Here is a 19240-nt window from a genome sequence, read left to right on the forward strand (position 1 = left end):
TTTATTTATTATTGCTTTTAAGTTTCATTTCAAATGTACCACGGATATTTGCATGGTTAATAGATTAGAGTTTAAGCATTCCTAAATGTTCTGGGGTTATAATATCATTTATGGAGTCCAAAACCCTCCAACAATAATAAAAAAAAAATACTATGAATCAGATGAACTAAACTATTACTATAATTTAAGGTAAGTCATATTTTTGCACTATGTGTGTCATATTTATTTATGTAGCACCGGCTTACAATTGTATCGCCTTTTTCTAAAAGCATTTTTTATAATTTAACAACGGCCTCGATAAGAATGCACAAATGTGGCTCGTCACAAGATTTGCATTTCATAAAGGGACAGTTGCCGTCTGGATTACTGTAAATCCACAGTGAAAGTGCCACAGCGCATGTTCTCTGTATAATGCTACTCGTGTTTGACAGGGGCCAGATGAATCCAGGAGTTATCTGTGGCGGTCTTTAAATCTATGCGGCAGCTGACGGCAGAAATAACCATCTATTTATTGCTCCCAGCAAGGTTTGGGGAGTGGGCGGAAACTTCTTTTCCACTTTCTTCAGTTATTGGTTAACATCTTGCCTTATGTAGATAGCATTAGGACTCGGTGGAAGAATGTGTGCTTGTTAACTCCCGGTATGAATCATTTCGGGTCGCTTGTGCACATGGCATTCTCCTCCTGCGCTCATCTGGATTTTTCTTATTCGGTTATGTTGTAGTATTGACTTTTATACTGTTTTAATTCCTCATGATGTTGAAGAGGAATGTAAAGAGACATTTTTTCTATCTGCTACCTGCTTTGCGACTTGATTCGATGTGACTGTTATTAGGAAAAGTGTGTTCCTGCTTTGTTCTGTCGTGTCGGCAGAGCAGGCGGAGAAGAAAGTGCTTCTAATTAATTCATGTTTATTAGCGATGGAAAAGCAAATGTCATATTAAACATTTCACCTAAAGAGCCTGCCAACTGGTTAAGTAGCATTTAATAAAACCAAAGGGTCATCGTGAATTATTCAAATGTGAAGCGGTGGTATGCTGATTTGTGGATCTGTCTGTAAATAGCAATCGAAGAGGGAAATGTATTGCCTCAACAATGAACTTAAATATTTGTCATTTGATTCTCGTGCAGTTCCGTAATAAATTATGAATGTAGCAATGTTTTAATCATTATATATTTAGGTTAGATGTGCACTAATGGCATCTGCTTTTAAGAACAGGAATGTCCACATTCATATTGAATCCTGAATCTACCGCTAGTACCAGGTGCAGATAAACGCAAGCTATTGAGTTTAAAGTTTTGTTTTTTGAGAGCTCAACAAATCATTCTTCTTGTCTTCCACTGTTTGACAGTAAAGGAGGAAGTTAGATCACCTTTTCAAAACCCCTCGATCAAACAGGCCAACCATGTGGCTGTTCCCAACACCCTGCCATTTGTGCTGACGGTTGTGGATTGCTCCACGACTGCCGTACCTCTCGTTAATAACCGCAACGGAAGTCTACTCCCTCCGGCCCCGCCCTCACAGTCGCACCTCAGCTTGGACAATCACAACCGTGCCCGCAGCCTGCCCGGACGATACCGCCCTGGCACCATGCCCTTCATGCTGGCCCCCACGCACTGTAGGTGGTGCCTTTGGATGCATTAGTGCTACCACAAACCCCCTTCTTCCTGCATGGGTCCCTGCAGTCGCTGCTGCATGCAATGTACTGTACAATATCGTCTGCCCACTAGCACTAAATGTCTGTGCATGTGTGTAACAATAACTGTTATAGATAAAAAGATAGGTAGGTGGAAAGATAGATAGATAGATAGATAGATAGATAGATAGATAGATAGATAGATAGGTAGATAGATAGATAGATAGGTAGATAGATAGATAGATAGAGCAGTACTTTTTAAAATATGTATTTAGGTACAAATATATATACATCTGGTACCAATACTGTATATCAACCCAGTATCACGAAATTATGTACCTATAGTCATGTAAATTTGTGAGTCTTTTCCATGACACCGACACGTTTTTTCGCCTTTTTGCGTGAACATGTCACGTTTTTCTGTCATTTTTACGTATTTGTTACTCAACTGTTTTGTCCTATTTTCTTACCATTCTTGCTTCGGTTTAGGGTTAGATTTACATAAAAAGACCCAACTCTAACCATAATGCCAGGCAACAATGGTTTAAAAATCATAAAATATTAAAAAAAAAAAACATGAAAAACAGGTATAAACCAATACTTAAAGTGACATCCTAACGCAAACACCAAATCTAACACTAAACCGAAGCGTCATTGGTTTGAAAATAGGACAAAACAGTTGAGTAACAAATAAATAAATAAATATAATATATATAATATAATATAAATAAATATATATATATATATTTGTTTATTTATTATATATTATTATCATTATTATTATTATTATCATTACTTATTAATATTAATAATAATATTAGTAGTACTATTGTTCTTAGTATTAATATTGATTTTTATATTGATTCTGATGTTGTTATTATTAATATTATTATCATCATCATCATCGTCGTGCTTTTATTAGAAATTTAAGCATTTACTCGAGGAGTAAAATTTTGGCCTAAAAATAATGAATCATCCTAAATATTTATTTAACAATGTATTGTTTTTCAGGTTTAAATTTAGATTTTCAGTGTGGTCTTAGACTGTGAGCCTGGTATCACGTTTTGTGGGAAGTAGGAAACCAATGGCAGTACAGGAAAGAAAAGAAACCAATCTATTGTTTCTGCCTCCTATCTCTGTTGCAAGGTAAAGCTGGCATCATCCCGTTGTCTGTCTGAAACGGAGGAGACAGATGTCTAGCTCAATGGTTCTGATCAGCGATACAACGGCTATTGCTGCCCTGTGGTATGGAACAGCAATCACACTTTGGTGGGCTGATCCTATTTTGATTGAGGTTGTAAAAGTGCGGTAATGTAATTTGGAACAAGCAGAGACTTGCTGAAATGGCTCTGCTGCAGGTGGAGTTATTTCATTGTTAAGCCTCTTACTGAAGGGCATCGCTGTAGCTCGTAAATCTCCACCACCTAATTTGGAGGAGCAAGGGCAGAGGAGAGCGGTTCGGCCCAGCCAGGCCACTCGCTCAGCAACCATAACACGGAACAAAGGGCCGCCGCTCCGCTGTCTTATCAGTACAGTGATATTTTTAAAGTTGATTACTGCCTTACATTGCTCCCTCTACAGTGTAATTGTAAATGTCAAACACTGGCATTTGGTAAAGACACAGGCAGGGTCTTTTTTAATTTTTCTTTTTTCATTAGCACAATTAGATGACAAAAGAAAATCAGTGTGGTACACGTACGTGTGTTTTGTACGAGCTTGCAGTATTTTTCTCTAATATTGTGCTGTGCTGGTGAATTTCTAACAGAGCTATACTAGTTTGAGTTTTATGTTACTTGTTTGCTTGTAATACAGTCAGACCTTTACAAAGTAATATTGTCAGGATCCGGCATCACACACTTTGTGTAAAATATGTAATAGCGTAATAATGCAGAATGTAAATAGATTAATTTTTAAATTTTTAATTAGCAAAACATTATGTACTGTGGTATTCATGTACTGTAAAAATTCATTTGAGCACTTCAGTTTTTTGGTTTGGTCGGTTTGAAATGGCAATTTATTTCAACTTTCTTGGCTGGTGAGGAGTTGCTGTGGATTGTAAAGAGTAAGGTTGAATTGACTTAAGCTGTTAACTTGGTTTTGGTGCTGAGCGGGGATTGGTCGCGATTAGTCGCATACAAAGTGGGAGTCATTTTTAACATAATATGCAGGTGTGTGCTGTGCATAATTATTATGTATATATAAGTGCTGGGCAAAGATTAATCGCGATTAATCACATACAAAATAAAAGTGATTTTTATAATATATAATATAATATATGCGCTGTGTGTAATTATTATGTATATATAAATACACACATTCATGTATGTATTTAAGAAACATTAACATGTATGTGTGTATATTTATTTACATTTTTAAATATTCTATATTATATATTAACAATAAAAATGGATATATAAATAAAAATATTCTGAAATGTATATATGTATGTGTGTGTGTTTAAATATACATAATAATTACACACAGTACAGACACATATATTAGGCTAAAATGCACTTTTATTTTGTATGCGATTAATTGCGATAAATCTTTTCTCAGCACTAGTATATATAAATACATTCATTCATTCATGTACACACATTCATGCAAGTATTTAAGAAACATTTACATTGGTATATATTTATTTATATTTTATATATTCTATATTATATATACCTTTTAATATATATGTATTAAATGTATACATGTATGTGTGTGTGTTTAAATATACATAATAATTACACACAGCACACACTTGTATATTATGTTACAAATCACTTTTATTTTGTATGCGATTAATCGCGATTAATCTTTGCCCACCACTAAAATTAAGTTAATAGCTTAAGTTAATTCAATTTTATTTTTATAATTTACAGCAACTCCTCAATAGTCAAGAAAGTTGAAATAAATTGTAGTTTCAAATTGATTAAACCTAAAAATGTAAAAAAATTAACTTTTATTTTGTATGCAATTAATCGCGATTAATCTTTCCCCAGCACTACTTAATTTGATCATTTATAGCAACTCCTCACTAATCAAGAAAGTTGAAATTAATAGAAAATTTAAGTTGATTAAACTTAAAAATTTAGGTGCAACAAGGATTTTATTACAATGTGGATATTCTCCATTATCGACCGAGAAGACATCATGTAACAACATTTGTCAGGACTACATTTTCCCCTCACGCAGTTTACCCAAAATCGATAATTATGTTATTTTGTCTACATGTTATGCCTATATATAAATTTGATGGTATTTTATGACACAATTTTAGTTTTTAGGTGAATTATTATTTCAAGAGTAGCTCCAGTTCTCGCCCAGCTTTTATAATAATTTCTATGATTACTTTCATGACATCTACAGAGCTCTTCTTGACTTTCAGGCAGCTCTAGCATGTGCACATGGTGTGTTTGTAAAAAGGAGAGCTTGTGATCTGTAATTTCCTCTTGAGAGGTGTTTCAATATGAGAAGTCTCAGTTATAGGGTACTTGTTCAGCGCCGAGAGTGCTTGTGGTACGGGGGACAGACTCGCGGTGAAACCATCACTCACTGCTCTCAGCTCTGAGTGATGCACATTGACTTTGCCATCCAGTCATCCATTAAAATACAGACAGCAAATTACTCTTCCTTTTCCCTTTCTGTCATCGTTCATGCACTCCAAATAATGACAGAGAGATAAAAGTTGATCATATTGATACAAACACATACGTTCACACCAACCAAACTTCTTCACATGGAGAACTTAATGGTTGTCCTTCAGGTCTGTACTTTCCTTCTTTAAGTGTACTTTTGTCCATACTAACACTTTCTATTTTTGGAGGTCTTGGCAGATTTTCGTCTTTGCAATGATTGATTGAGTGTTGGCTTTTGTGTTCTTTTAATATGTCATCTCCAGCACACTTTACAATCCCAGCTGTCCACAGTCTGACACTCTTTGCATGTGTTTGCAGTCGAAGATGAGCATCCGTCAACACTGTCACCCAAAAAGAAGCAGCGCAACGGAGGCATGCGAAATTCACCAAACTGCTCACCCAAAATGATGAGGTAAGACATTGATTTTAAAGACGCTCCCTCCAGTCTTCAAAAGGAAAGGGTGGGAGAGGCAGGACGGAGAGTGGTGGGATGGTGGAAGTCGGAGGAGAAAGAGAGTGAGCGAATGAGAGAGAGAGAGAGAAAGAGAGGGCCTTTTTAGGCCGAGGCGTTTGAGCTGTCAGCCTGTCAGCGGTTAATGATAGAGCTGAAATATTTCTGTCATGAAAGCGGCTATGAAAAGCTGTTTGAAAAATACTCTTGCTTTAAAGTCTCAGCTGTCATCTCCCCCCAGTCCCGTCCACATGTAGTTCTTAAACAGCGGTGGCACTAATGACAGTGCCAACCAATCAGAGACGCCAGCATGGTTACTTAGCCTCGGGGCTCTTCATCTATTGTGGGAACCCCTGTGAGGAGTGTTTAAGGCCATATGTGAGATGTATCATCGCAATCAAAAATGAATTCAAATATTACCTTCCTTTTATCCTGTCCGGCGGAATTATAATGCGGCTAATTGATTTTGACTGATAAAAGGACTTGCTTTCTGCCCATGTGGCCGGGAGACATTTATGCAGAGGGCTCGAAAAATGTAGAGACAATGCCTTTCTTTCTCAATCGCAAGTGTTACTGAAGGTTCGGGAGAGGTTGCTTTCTGCAAAGTGAGAACTAACATACTTGATTCACAGAGATTTGTGTTGAAAAACTTGATAAAACATGATTACAGGTTGTGTATCTATTCCAATGGCACAACTTACAATTGAATAATAGCCTATAAAACTATAGATGTAAAATCTATGTAAAATAGATGTAAAAACTATAGATGTAAGTTATCCAGAGATAGTGGGTTAATGTTTTGTGTGTGTTGCATGCTAGTGTCTCGCCCCGCCTGCGGTACGCCTCCACCAGCTCGGGTTTTTTCGAAAAGTATCGGTACAGTTGATCTGTCTTTTATGAATCTGAAAAACTAAAGACTTTTCCGAGATATAAAGGATGTAATACTACTCTATTGGTACTCAAGATTAACACGAGATTTGCAGAAACAGTGCGTATTATGTGAGCTTTAACTTAACCCTTTCCCCGCCAGCATTTTTCATGATTTTCACAAACGTTTAATGCCTCCCAGAAAATGCTCTTCTTTAAATATATAAACATACAATATATTAAATGCTTACGGAGCCCCTGAGGGGACGTGGGGAAAAAATTAAATAAAGTTTAGTTTTGCGTGCGCACGTGAAACTATCGTGTGCTCACGTGAAACTATTGCGTGCTCGCGTGAAACTATTGCGTGCTTGCGTGAAATTATCATGTGCGCATGTGAAACTATCGCGTGAGTATGTGAAACTATCGCATATGTGCATGAAACTATCGCGTGCTCGCGTGAATCTATTGTGTGCTTGCGTGAAACTATCATGTGCGCACGTGAAACTATCATGTGCGCACGTGAAACTATCGCGTGAGTATGTGAAACTATCGTGTACGCGCATGAAACTATTGCGTGCTCGCGTGAAACTATTGCGTGCTTGCGTGAAACTATTGCGTGCTTGCGTGAAACTATTGCGTGCTTGCGTGAAACTATTGCGTGCTTGCGTGAAACTATCATGTGCGCACGTGAAACTATCATGTGCGCACGTGAAACTATCGCGTGAGTATGTGAAACTATCGCTTATGCGCATGAAACTATCGCGTGCTCGCGTGAATCTATCGGGTGAGCACGTAAATCTATCGCGTGCGCACGTGAAACTTTCGCTTTCACGTGCGCACGCGATAGATTCACGTGCTCACTCGATAGATTCACGTGCTCACTCGATAGATTCACGTGAGCACGTGATAAATTCACGCGAGCACGCGATAGATTCACGTGCACACGGGAAACTACACTTTTTTTTATTCTGCACATATAAAAATGCACATGAAAGTTTCACGTGAGCACATGAAACTAAACTTTCGATTTTTTTTACTCCAATGTCACCTTAGGGGCTCGGTATGTGCTTTTAATCAATCAAACAAACAAAAAAACTTTCATCTTACCTTCATTAGTTCTCTTTTTACCTCAAATATAGGTAGGTTTCTTCAAAAACACCAAATTTTGTGCAAAAAGCTGAGATATTTCCATTTTTGTAAGGGACTTTTGAAGTTTGCCCTAGGGCGAACTAAAACTTCCGGGTTTTATAAGTTTTATAAGGTATTGCGGATTGACGAGATAACTTGTCAATGGCGGGGAAAGAGTTAATTGTATTTATTTTGTATTTTGTTCAGTATTGTTTTTGGTTTGGTCTGGTTGTACTGTCCTCCTCTGCAGTAGAGTTCAATAAGTACTCCAGACAGATTTCCAACTTACATTTCCATCAAAAAAGCAATTACGTCGATTTTTACATACAGCAAACTGTCAGCCCTGCAGAAGATTTTCCCCTTTAGTTTGCTTTTCAATTGTATTTTGCCTTTAAGTTGATTGTGGGTTTTAAACAATAAAACAGAAAGATAAAGGAATAAAAAAGAAAATAAATAGCTTTCAGCGACTGCTTAGAAGAATCTTTCGATTTTATTGCTTAACTTAACAGTGCAAAACAGTTTTTCTGAGCAGATTTGAAAGTCCCCGCTTGCCATGTAATGTATGCATCGACTCTTTGATCTACAAGTGATAATAATTCTTGGGAGTTATTTACCCTGTTTTGAAACGCTTCAAAGCGGTGTCAAAGTTTTCTGTGCTTTAGGGTGCCTCTGTGTTCGCGTGGCTCTTGGGTACTGGATGACAGATCCTCTGTTCTAGGTGTAAGCTTTTCAAGCCAGAGCCCTGGAGCGAAACATCAGAATTACCAAAGACAGACCTGTGGTATCCCTCGACCCGTGCCCTCCCTGCCAGTATATTACAACATACATTAAATACCTCGCCGTTACGACCTGCGTTTTATGCACAATGAAAAGCGATTGTTTGAGGGAGCCTTAGGGATACTTTATTCAACAAGCAGGAAAGGGAAAAACATCGAGCGTATACCATATCAAGTATGGTTTTTACAGGCTTCTGTGCCTTCAGGCCGTCGTAAATAAATAATGATCAACAGATTGGCTGTGGGTTTTTGAAAAGCATGCCTTTGTCAGTTTGCATGATAGGGAAAATTTCAAAGCGAGGAGCTGCTTTCATAGGCTGCCGGAGAGGGATTCGGGGAGCCAGTGACTGTCGAGTGATGCGCTGGAATTGCTGAACGCTGTTTGAAAAGCAGCTCGCCCGGCTCTGAGGGCAACTTCTGCTCTCTCTCTCTCTCTCTCTCTCATCAAATGCACATCTAGGACACTGCTCCGGACACTACCAATTAAATAGAGAACTTTCTGTCTCAGTTAGGATAGCTGGTACGCTTTCTGCAAAGTACCCAAGCACATATTTATCGTCAAATTTGATGTGTATTAATCATTAAAAATGTGTTTATCTGGGTGGTTTTAGCTGGTTGGTGTAAACCAATGTAAGTGGTATTTGGGAAGAAAGTTTAAATACAAGGCAATACTAATTAAGTCACAATGCATTTGTGCCGCAGTAACTGCATTGTGAGCAATATCACGTGAGTGACGCCGGATCGTGCTTGTGACTGGCAGGTGGCGCTGACAGCGGGTGAGAGATAGCTATCTTGGCAGAGGTGCACTGCACCAGTCAGCACGTCAAGTTCAGATTAAAATGACAGCAAGTCCGTAGAGCGAGTGGTAAAGCACGCGGCACATAATGAAATATTCAGGCGGGGTGTAAAAGCTTTAAATGATTTCACTGTTATTAGCACCTGCACACAGCCTGATATCATCTCACGCATGCATGTTAATTGACACGTTTCTGATGTGATGCTTCCGCTATCAAACATGGTTGAAATGGCGTATGACGGAGGCAGAAAGTCAGAGAAAGTATAGAAGAAAAGTCATTATTTTAGTAAGGTTTGTAATGTTTTTTACCACACAAGCATCACTTAATTCTCTCATTGTAAGATTTTGAGTTTTATTATTTGTGCTCCGGATAATGGTGCATTTATTCAAGGTGTAAATTAATTTTCCAGACTATTATCTGACGTTATGCAAATCTGGAAGGTGAGGCAGAGGTCCCATCATTCATTATTAGAATGATTAACAAGGAGCTAATGCAATTTACAAACCTCATTTGGTGCGGTGTTAATTACAGCGTGTTACAGAACCAAGCATCACAGGCACTGTATTATTATGTCAGTTGAATTACATCACATGCATAAAATAAAAGAATGCACAGTGATGTTAATGAATAAACAGCTATTCATTGCAATGATCAACCCTGTAATTTATCCAACGCCTTTTATTTTAAGCCTCAGCTAGAAAAGAATATCCATTAAAACAAGTGTTTTAAACGTCATAATCCACCATTGCCAGACTGGGACATTGTCAGGAATTCTTTATATTAGTGGTTTACTGTCATTAGGAGTAGTTTAAAAGAAGACTTTGGTCAGGGGTTGTTAATATAGTGCTGTGGATAATATCAACAGAGCAAACACTAAGAGAACATGTTTCCCTGCAGCCACATCTCTGAGATGGTTCTTTGTTGTCTGCCCCGAGGCCATTTCCTCAAAGGCAGTCTTTCTGGCCCATCTCAGGCCCGGTAATGGTTGCATGGTGGGTTTTAGTTGACAGTTTTATGCATTTACAAGTGTTCTGTGGTTTCACAACCCTCATAGTATCAACCGTAGAGTAACTAAGGGACAAAAATGATGGCATATTTGTACTAAAATATATATCTATATCAGAAATGGCTAATGCAATGGTTCACCTGTGTGGCTGTGTATTATTGGTAAATTATTTGATCTTTATTTGTGGGAAAAGTAATTTTTCCCATATGCCGCTAATGTGTGCTATTGCTAACAATTTTGCTGTACTTTTATCTTTGTATAATAATAATAATAATAATAATAATAATAATAATAATAATGATAAATATAATAATAATAATAAAAGTTGTATAAAACATTTACATAATTAAAATGATAATTATACTAATACAAGAATACACTTGATTGCAAATGATTTAAATTAATTTTTCACAATAAATGTAATGTTTATAACATGAATGATTATATTCAAAGAACTATATTACATTTTTATTAATATGGTTAAATTAATAATTTAGCAATTGTAATAGATTTGCATTATCATGGATTTGTTTTTATCTGCAAAAAATCTTAAAAACAGGGCTGAATTTATGCTAAAATGTTTTCTGTAAAGCTTTTGAAAAGCACTATAGAAAGAAATAACATTTAATTTAGTTGAAATATTTATACAAACAGCAATTTCTAATTTATTTTTAGGAATGTTTTAAAACATAAAATTATTTTACATTAAAATAATAGGTAACACTTTACAATAAGGTTCATCAGTTAACATTAGTTAATGTATTACCTTACATGAATAAACCATGAACAATACATTTGTTACAGCATTTATTAATCTTTGTTAATGTTAGTTAATGGAAATAAAGCTTTTAATTGTTTGTTCATGTTAGTTCACAGTGCATTAACGTTAACAAGATTTTAATAATGTATTAGTAATTGTTGAATTTAACATTAACAAAGATTAAAAAATTATTTATAAGTGCAGTTCATTTCATGTTAACTAATGTAGTTAACTAATGTTAACTAATGAACCTTATTGTAAAGTGTTACTAAATAATAAAATACTTCTTGAATTTCCAGTTATAGTGCTTTAAAAATTATCCAGGCAGCAAAGTAACAAGAAATGGTAGATTTGATTGTTTTTGTTCATTTTTTGATAAGAAGAAATAGTTTAACATTTTATAGTATGCAAAATATATAACATCACACATATTGCCATGTTGGATACCAGGCAATTTGAAGTCTTTTGGCAGATAATACAACCAGAACAAGCCCAAAACAGCATTCCACTATTTCTATTCACAGCATACATACCCAGATCAAGCATCAAATGAAATGGCAGCACATTCAGTTGATAATTTCTGCTTTTCATTTGTATAGTTTATCTCCTGAGCTATTTGGAAAGTATTCAAGGGCTCAGCGAACACTTCTCTAAATAAATGCAAGTTGTTCACAGCAGCTAGCACAGAGCTGAGACCTCCTTCACGGTCAACATGCCGCCAGATCAGCTTCAGCAGGACGTGCTGATATAGGTTAGCCTGTTTAGACGTGACACTCCTCTAAAACATTAATGGCCTTCAGTTTGGGGGAGCAAAATGTGATTGGGCAAATTCCTGAAATATTTAAAGTGCGGCTCTGTTAAAGCTTTTACCGTTGGATGGATCGCGTCAGGAGCGATGTCGAGTAAAAGCCGGTAATTGGCGTTCCATTCTGGTGCCACTCAGTGAGTGAAGTGCTCGGGCTCCATCTCTCCACTCCAGCGCTGTCACCGGGGCGGACGCTTTGATGACTCCGCATTCCTGGCAGCCCAGAGAGAGCTGCAGTTATGATGGAGTCCAATGCACAAATTCAATCTGACAATGACAAGCCGTGTCAGCACAGACCTGTTTACTGCTTATTTATTGTTGATAGACTTCTGTGTGGATGCGCTGAAAGTTTGTCCTTTGACAAATGTCACAATTAAACCCAGAGGATAAATTCTTACTGTTGGGTTTTTACGAACCCGCATTTGCAAAATAAGGTGTTTGCGGGCAAATAAGGTCAAGCTTATGCGTTTTGTTCTTTGATTTTACAGACACGACCCTCTCCTTGTTCCGGGAAACGAGCAGGTTGAAAACATGGATGCTAATGTGAAGAGATACGACTCCACTGGAATGTTTCACTGGTGTCCATCCAAAGAAATTGAGAAGGTCATTCTGGTAGGTAGCATTGTAACTTAATGCCACTTAATTTGTACTATAAATATGTATGCAAAACATATTTATGCCTTCAAGTGCCTGAGGTTTCTTCTTTCTTGAATGTGAGGTGCATTCATAAATGTAACAAAACCTGAAGCAACTTGAAGTGCAGGTTTTGTAAGATGAAAAACTTTATATAGAAGTTTTTCCATTGCATAGTACCCCACGGTTTGGTTTGGGTCAGCTTACTTTTGTGAGCTTTTCCAATGGGTGCAGTACGTAGTACCAAATACTTTTTAGTACCACCTCGTCGGGGTTTCAAGCGACCCGAGCTGATACCAAAACGTGACGTGAAAAAACTGTAGATAACTGATTGGTCTAAGAGAATCATCACTACCAGTGTCACCGCTATAATGTAAAAGATTAGCTTTACCTTCATGCTAGCTTGCGCTGTCTCGAGTAAACCTGTTGTCGTCTGTGCTTTGCTGTAAGTTCCCAAACTTTAGCGATGAAAAACATCCACAGTTTGAGAATGGGGGACACCATACCAGTTTTTGCTGACCCCACGGGTGTTAGAACAGAAACTGTCATGTGAGACAGAGGTAGTGATAAATGCGATGTGCAAACATTTTTTGTGGTGGTCAATTTTAAATTTGTGGTGGACTGAGAAATAAATTAATGTATGGGAATGTACAAGGACGCTATCACTAGTATGATGTCACAGCAGTAGGCAGCGCAAATATAACTACACGCGAGTTTAGTGTTACTAAACTCGATGGAAAAGCTAACCAAGCCGAGCTGTTCTGACCCAAACCAAACCGTGGGGTACTATGCCATAGAAAAGCGCCATAAGATTCCTTGAACTGTGACCTTTTAATGAAAAGTTAAAGTTAAAGACCTTTTAAAGTAAAGTATCTTTGCACATGGAGTCTGAAATTCTTACCTGAAATGTTTGCATGTTAAAAAATAAATACATATTGAAGAACAGATAAAAACAGATTGAAAATAAAAATGTGACCTCTTAATTTAACCCATCCCACTTGAGTAGTGAACACACATATGGCGCTTTTCCATTGCATAGTACCCCATGGTTTGGTTTAGTTTGGATCGGGTCAGCATACTTTTGGGAGCTTTTCCATTAGGTGCAGTACGTGGTACCCGATACTTTTTTCATACCACCACCGTTGGGGTTCCAAGCGACCCGAGCTGATACCAAACGTGACGCGAAAACACTGTAGATCACTGATTGGTCTGAGAGAATCGTCACTACCAGCGTCATCGCTATAAGATTAGCTTTACCATAGTGCTGCTAGCATGCGCTGTCTCGAGCAAACATGTCATCTGTGCCCTTCTATAAGTTCCCAAACTCCCTTTTAGCGATGAAAAACATCCACAGGTTGAGAAATAAATGAATGTATGGGCATGTACAACGACGCTCTCACTGTATGATGTCACAGCAGTAGGCAGCGCAAATATAATGACGCGCCTATAATCCCCCCCACTACGAAGTGATACTAAACTCGATGGAAAAGCTAACCACGCCAAAGTGAGGTGAGCTGACCCGACCCAAACTAAACTAAACTGTGCGGTACTATGCAATGGAAAAGCGCCAATAGAGCAGTGGACAGCTTTCACCGCACCTCCTGGGAAGCAATTGGGAATAAGGTGCCTTGCTCAGGGGCACCTCATTCGCAACCTGCCACCCATGAGACTCGGATACCAAAGATTATACAGTTTTATGCTCAAATTAGGTAAACAATAGATTGTTGCAAATGCCATTCGTCCATTTGTAGTTAATATTGCTAACATTATGAAGCTTCTTTTTCATTGTTTTGCCGATTTTTTTCGCAACGGATTAATTATTACACATCGGACTCAGTGTGCAAGGTTTTTTGCGTAACAAATTTGTAGGACGGCAAATACGAAAAACGCATACGAAAATTTTCGTCTCCAGAAATATACTGTAATACTTCAATTGCGTCTTAAAGGTCCTAAACTTTGCATGTTGCAAAATACTGTATGATCTGAACATGTTCATGACAAGTTTTATGAAATTTACTCATAATTTTTCAAATAAGACAATCTGAAGAGTTTGGTTCCAAAACGGCATAAATCCATTATGACTAATTTGGCTATACCAAGAAAGTGACAAGATGAAAACCACTATTTTCTGTTACAAATGTTCACATAGCATCTTTAGGTTATAATAACATAAAACCATCCATAATTTGATTTTCAAAGATTTATTATAAAAACCGATTATTTTTTTTTACAAAATGCAATAAATCCATGAGTTCCAAAGTTGATGTTTTTTTCAAAATGCTATAAATCTATTAAATCAATAAATAAATGTGCATTCATCTTTGCCATCCCTACTGAAAAATCCAGATAAAACCAGCATAAACTGGTGGCTGGTTTTAGCTGGTTTAAGGTGGTTTACGCTGGTCCTCCCAGCCTGACTAAAGCTGGTCATGCTGGTGGGCCAGCTGGTATTCCAGCCTCACCAGCTAAGTCCAGCTTAAAATGTGACCAAAACACAGCTAGACCAGCTTGCTACACCAGCAAAACCAGCTAAAACCAAGCTGGAGACCAGCTAAAACCAGCTCACCAGATTATGCTGGTCTTAGCTGGATTTTCCAGTAGGGATGGTATATTCATTTAGTTGACTAGTGGTATACACTGATTAATTTTTTTTTACATTAATAGTATTAATCAAAACACTTACTTACTGTCATCCTTGGGATGTCGTCGCTGAACTTTTTTGTCAGCGATCAGCTGTAAAATGTTTGAGAACAAACAACAGGTGGCATTTTTTCTTCGACCTCTTACGTAAATTATTAGATTTTGATGGTTTACATTTCTTCCCCGTCACAGAAACCACCACAGGTTTAGCAATGCCATCAAAAGTATTATTTTGTTTTTGTTTGTTTGTTGATCACAATGTACTAAGTAGATGAGGAAAACTAGGAATCTGTGTGTATTCAACGCGCCGCCATTGTTGTTTACATTGCGTGGAATTGTGCGCTGTGATTTGTTGAGAGGATTTATTGCATTCTGCAGAAAAGGAGGAGTGGCGTTTATGGTGTTTTGGGAAAAAGGGAGAAAATATGACAGAATAACACATCGGATATCAGATTTTGTGTAAAATTAAGAATTTACTTTTTAATACTGACCTGATATAATACTGATTTTGGTGGTAACTATTTTTTTAATGGTTTTGGAACCAAACTCTTTATTTCTTATTTTTTGCTATATTCTTTTTATACAATAAAATAATTTATTGAATCAGATATTTATTCTTTATAGTCATCATTTTAAACACAACCTGAACTCTTGCTGTAGAAATTAGACAATTTTTGATTGACATTGTAACTCTGGTTTATTTATCGCAGACACGCAGCGAGGCCTCCATGACAGTTTTAAGTGGACATGTAGTAGTCTGTATATTTGGAGATGTCACGTCAGCGTTAGTGGGACTGCGAAACCTGGTGATGCCTTTGAGAGCGAGCAACTTCCATTACCACGAGCTAAAGCCCATCGTGTTTGTGGGGTCATTAGACTATCTAAGAAGAGAGTGGGAAACCCTTCACAACTTCCCCAAAGTCTCCATTTTACCTGTGAGTACACACATTCACAATGAGCACCTGCAAAAAAATGATACAAAGACTTTATTTTGAAGTATATGATTTCCCATGTTTCAGTTTTTGCATTTATTAGTGCAAGCACAGATGTGCTGGCACAACGTCCCTGTTAGCTGTGTGAAAATCTGGCTTTGTTTCCTGCTTTAGTGCTTGTTAGCACCGACTTGACTGAGTATTCAAAACGTTGCCGTCAGCAAAGCCTAGCATTTAGATTAGACTGCATCTCTTCTTTCCCCAGCACATAGTTAGATCAGCTGAATGTCACTGCCTTTAGAAAAGTAAATACTTGTTAACTAATTTCCCTGAGCCCCTGTGCTCCGTCTTTAATTTGTTTTTCTCTTTCGTTTCCTCACTCGCTCTCTCTCTCCGCTGAAGGGTACGCCATTAAGTCGAGCTGATTTAAGGGCCGTCAACATCAACCTCTGCGACATGTGCGTTATCCTGTCAGCCAATCAGAACAATATCGACGATGCTTCACTGCAGGACAAGGAATGCATCTTGGCGTCTCTTAACATCAAATCTATGCAGTTTGATGACAGCATCGGGGTATTACAGGCTAATTCGCAAGGTAAGAAATGTCCGAGGATAGTACAATGAGCTGCCACATTGAGAAGTGCGCTCAGGAGCAATAGACTCTTATTATGTAAAACCAGCACCAGTGTGCTTTTAAAGACAGCAAGGTGCTAATGTATTTTTAAAAAAAAATCTGCCATCATTTACAAACCATTATGTCAAGCCAAACCTGTGCAACATTTCATATATTTAGTTTTTTCCCATACAGTGAAATTAAAGGGTACACAAGTGACAAAAGTGGTTACTATTCACTTTAATGTAATTAAAGAATCTAGGAATTTTGCTAGATTTTTTTATTTTCTGTTCCATGCAAAAAGAAAAGTCATACAGGTATTTGTTTATTTATTTATTTGGAGGAAACTTTAGCTTTTATATAGAAAAATGTATATATCACTAGAACTCAAAGCAAGCCACTGATTTACTAAAACAGACATGAATTTATAAAGAAATTGGCATTTTACAGGTTTGCACATGGGTCATTCTACAGAAAAGGTGGAATTCGGGTGATGGAAATTTGCTTAAATGAACTTCTTTCAACATACCCCAAACTTCTTTAATAGCATTAATTAACTTGTCAAATCTATAAATCCGCAAAACGGGGAGCTTAATCTATTTTTAACTTTTTAATAGATTTTAATAAAGAATCCATGAGTCATTTATTTGTCATTGATTTAAACAACATTAATGTTGATACTAAATATTTTTTCTCATTACAGCTTGTGTATTTAGTTAAAGGTTGAGTAGAGGAATTATAACAGCAAAAACATTTATGATTAATATTTGTTTCATTCAATTATTTATCTTTACCCAGCATTGTATGAAATTATTTGATTCTCAGTTTGACTTTTTTCTTCAAAACCAACAAAAACAAAAATATTCAACCAAAAAGGCTTTGATGCAAAGACTGAAATATCAACAAAGTCTTACATCCCATATTAACAACAAAATATTACTAGAAAGTACAAGAAAATACATTCATAACATCAAAACTTTGTTTAACACCAATGACACAATATAACACCAATGACAAAATTAGAATATAATAATAGATAATGAATATGATAAAACGTATAAACTTTCATAAAATTGTCCATCTTGTTTTGTTTTTATGCTTTTGTGTTGGTCAGTTAAAGGAATAGTGCTTAGGAAGTACTCATTAGAGAAGTAAAACTAATGACGGTAACACCAATGATGGTAACACCAATGACAATGTACAGAAAAAACTAATATTTTAACAAAATGGCTGCCATTAGCCATGTGCCATTTCATTAGAGATGTAACAATCACATACTTATTCAGTATAATGTATTTTTGTGTAAAGATCTTAACACTCCCAGCTATAAAAAAGAGTAACACTAATGACATTAAAAGAATCTTATCTCAAAATTCTTAGATATATCCTGATATTTTAGACAAATAAGGTAAGACATCTTACAAACCTTTTGGCTTCCGACACTACACTTCTTTCACTGACCTCTTGACCCATGAATAATTTCAAAGAGCTGATGCATTGTTTCAAAATAAAAGTGCTTTGGGTAGGGTAACACCAATGACATAAATTTGGGGGACAAATATTTATTTGATATTATCATATTAATAGTGTATTTTTTTAACATTTCAGTGTTGTAGTAAATTCATACAGGGTTAAAGGTAAATGTACATTTGATTTGTTTTACAAAAAAAATGGTTTTAAATAATAAGTACACAGTTCAACTTCCATGTATGATCAAAGGGACAGGGCAATTTTCAGGACCAGACATTTAAAAAAAGTAAAAAAAAAAGAAAATTAAATAAATAAACTCTCTCATCATTTTAAGGACAGCATATATTTATTAAATATATATCATTATGGGATTATTGGGTCAAATTAAATGATTAAGGGGTCTACAAAAGCAAGGGACAAGCATTTCCACCTTTTTTGTAGAATGACTCACATACAGAAACACAATAAATTTGTCGTTTAGTATTAGCACTGTATTCAAACATTAAAAAATGTTACATATTCGCATTTCATGCATATCTATGTTTTTTATACGAAGGCATATTCAATCTCAACCAAGTGTATTATATATTTCCCTGTAATCAAAGCTCTCAAAAACATCCCAAACATTTCTGTCCAGATTGCGTATTATTTGCCTCCGGTTGCTGGACCGCGGCAGATTTGTTTGGCGACAAATTGACTCGAACAGATTGTTTATGCATTCAGATAAACATGTAACCCTCTTGCGCCCATCAGGATTCATCATCATTAAACAGACAGTACAAATCAGCAGCTTCATATTCTCAGCTGCTCTTCATTACGCAAATTACACACCACGCACAAGCTGGCCCACAACAATTAACAATTCAACCATTATCCAGCATCCTCTTTTTGCACAGAAAGATGGATTTAAAGCTCAAGAACGACAGCTTTTGAATGAAACGTGTCTGAAACACTTCTGGTTGGATGGTGGTGGCGGGTTTGGGAAGAGAAGGTCCCTCTGGTGCAGAGGATAATAGATGGTGATCATACTGTTCATGCAGGAGAAAACCATACGTCATTACTGCTTCCTCAATTAATTGAACCCAACATCTGGCGCGA

General features: G+C 36.8%; 1 protein-coding gene across 21 annotated transcripts in view; it reads left to right on the top strand.

Annotated features, from left to right (window-relative positions):
* Nucleotides 1-19240, top strand: part of kcnma1a (potassium large conductance calcium-activated channel, subfamily M, alpha member 1a) — a 263693-nt gene that overhangs the window by 222050 nt on the left and 22403 nt on the right. For 20 of the 21 annotated variants that reach the window (XM_055170797.2, XM_055170791.2, XM_055170796.2 and 17 more), the window contains 4 exons: nucleotides 5583-5676; nucleotides 12343-12466; nucleotides 15838-16062; nucleotides 16462-16654. In XM_055170797.2, the coding sequence (XP_055026772.1) occupies nucleotides 5583-5676; nucleotides 12343-12466; nucleotides 15838-16062; nucleotides 16462-16654 (636 nt within the window). Of the gene's footprint in view, nucleotides 1-1350; nucleotides 1618-5582; nucleotides 5677-12342; nucleotides 12467-15837; nucleotides 16063-16461; nucleotides 16655-19240 lie in introns of all 21 variants that reach the window. The other variant, XM_073873052.1, reaches the window with a different exon arrangement.

The sequence above is a fragment of the Misgurnus anguillicaudatus genome, chromosome 11 (genome assembly GCF_027580225.2).
Source record: "Misgurnus anguillicaudatus chromosome 11, ASM2758022v2, whole genome shotgun sequence".
Classification (NCBI taxonomy): Eukaryota; Metazoa; Chordata; class Actinopteri; order Cypriniformes; family Cobitidae; genus Misgurnus; species Misgurnus anguillicaudatus.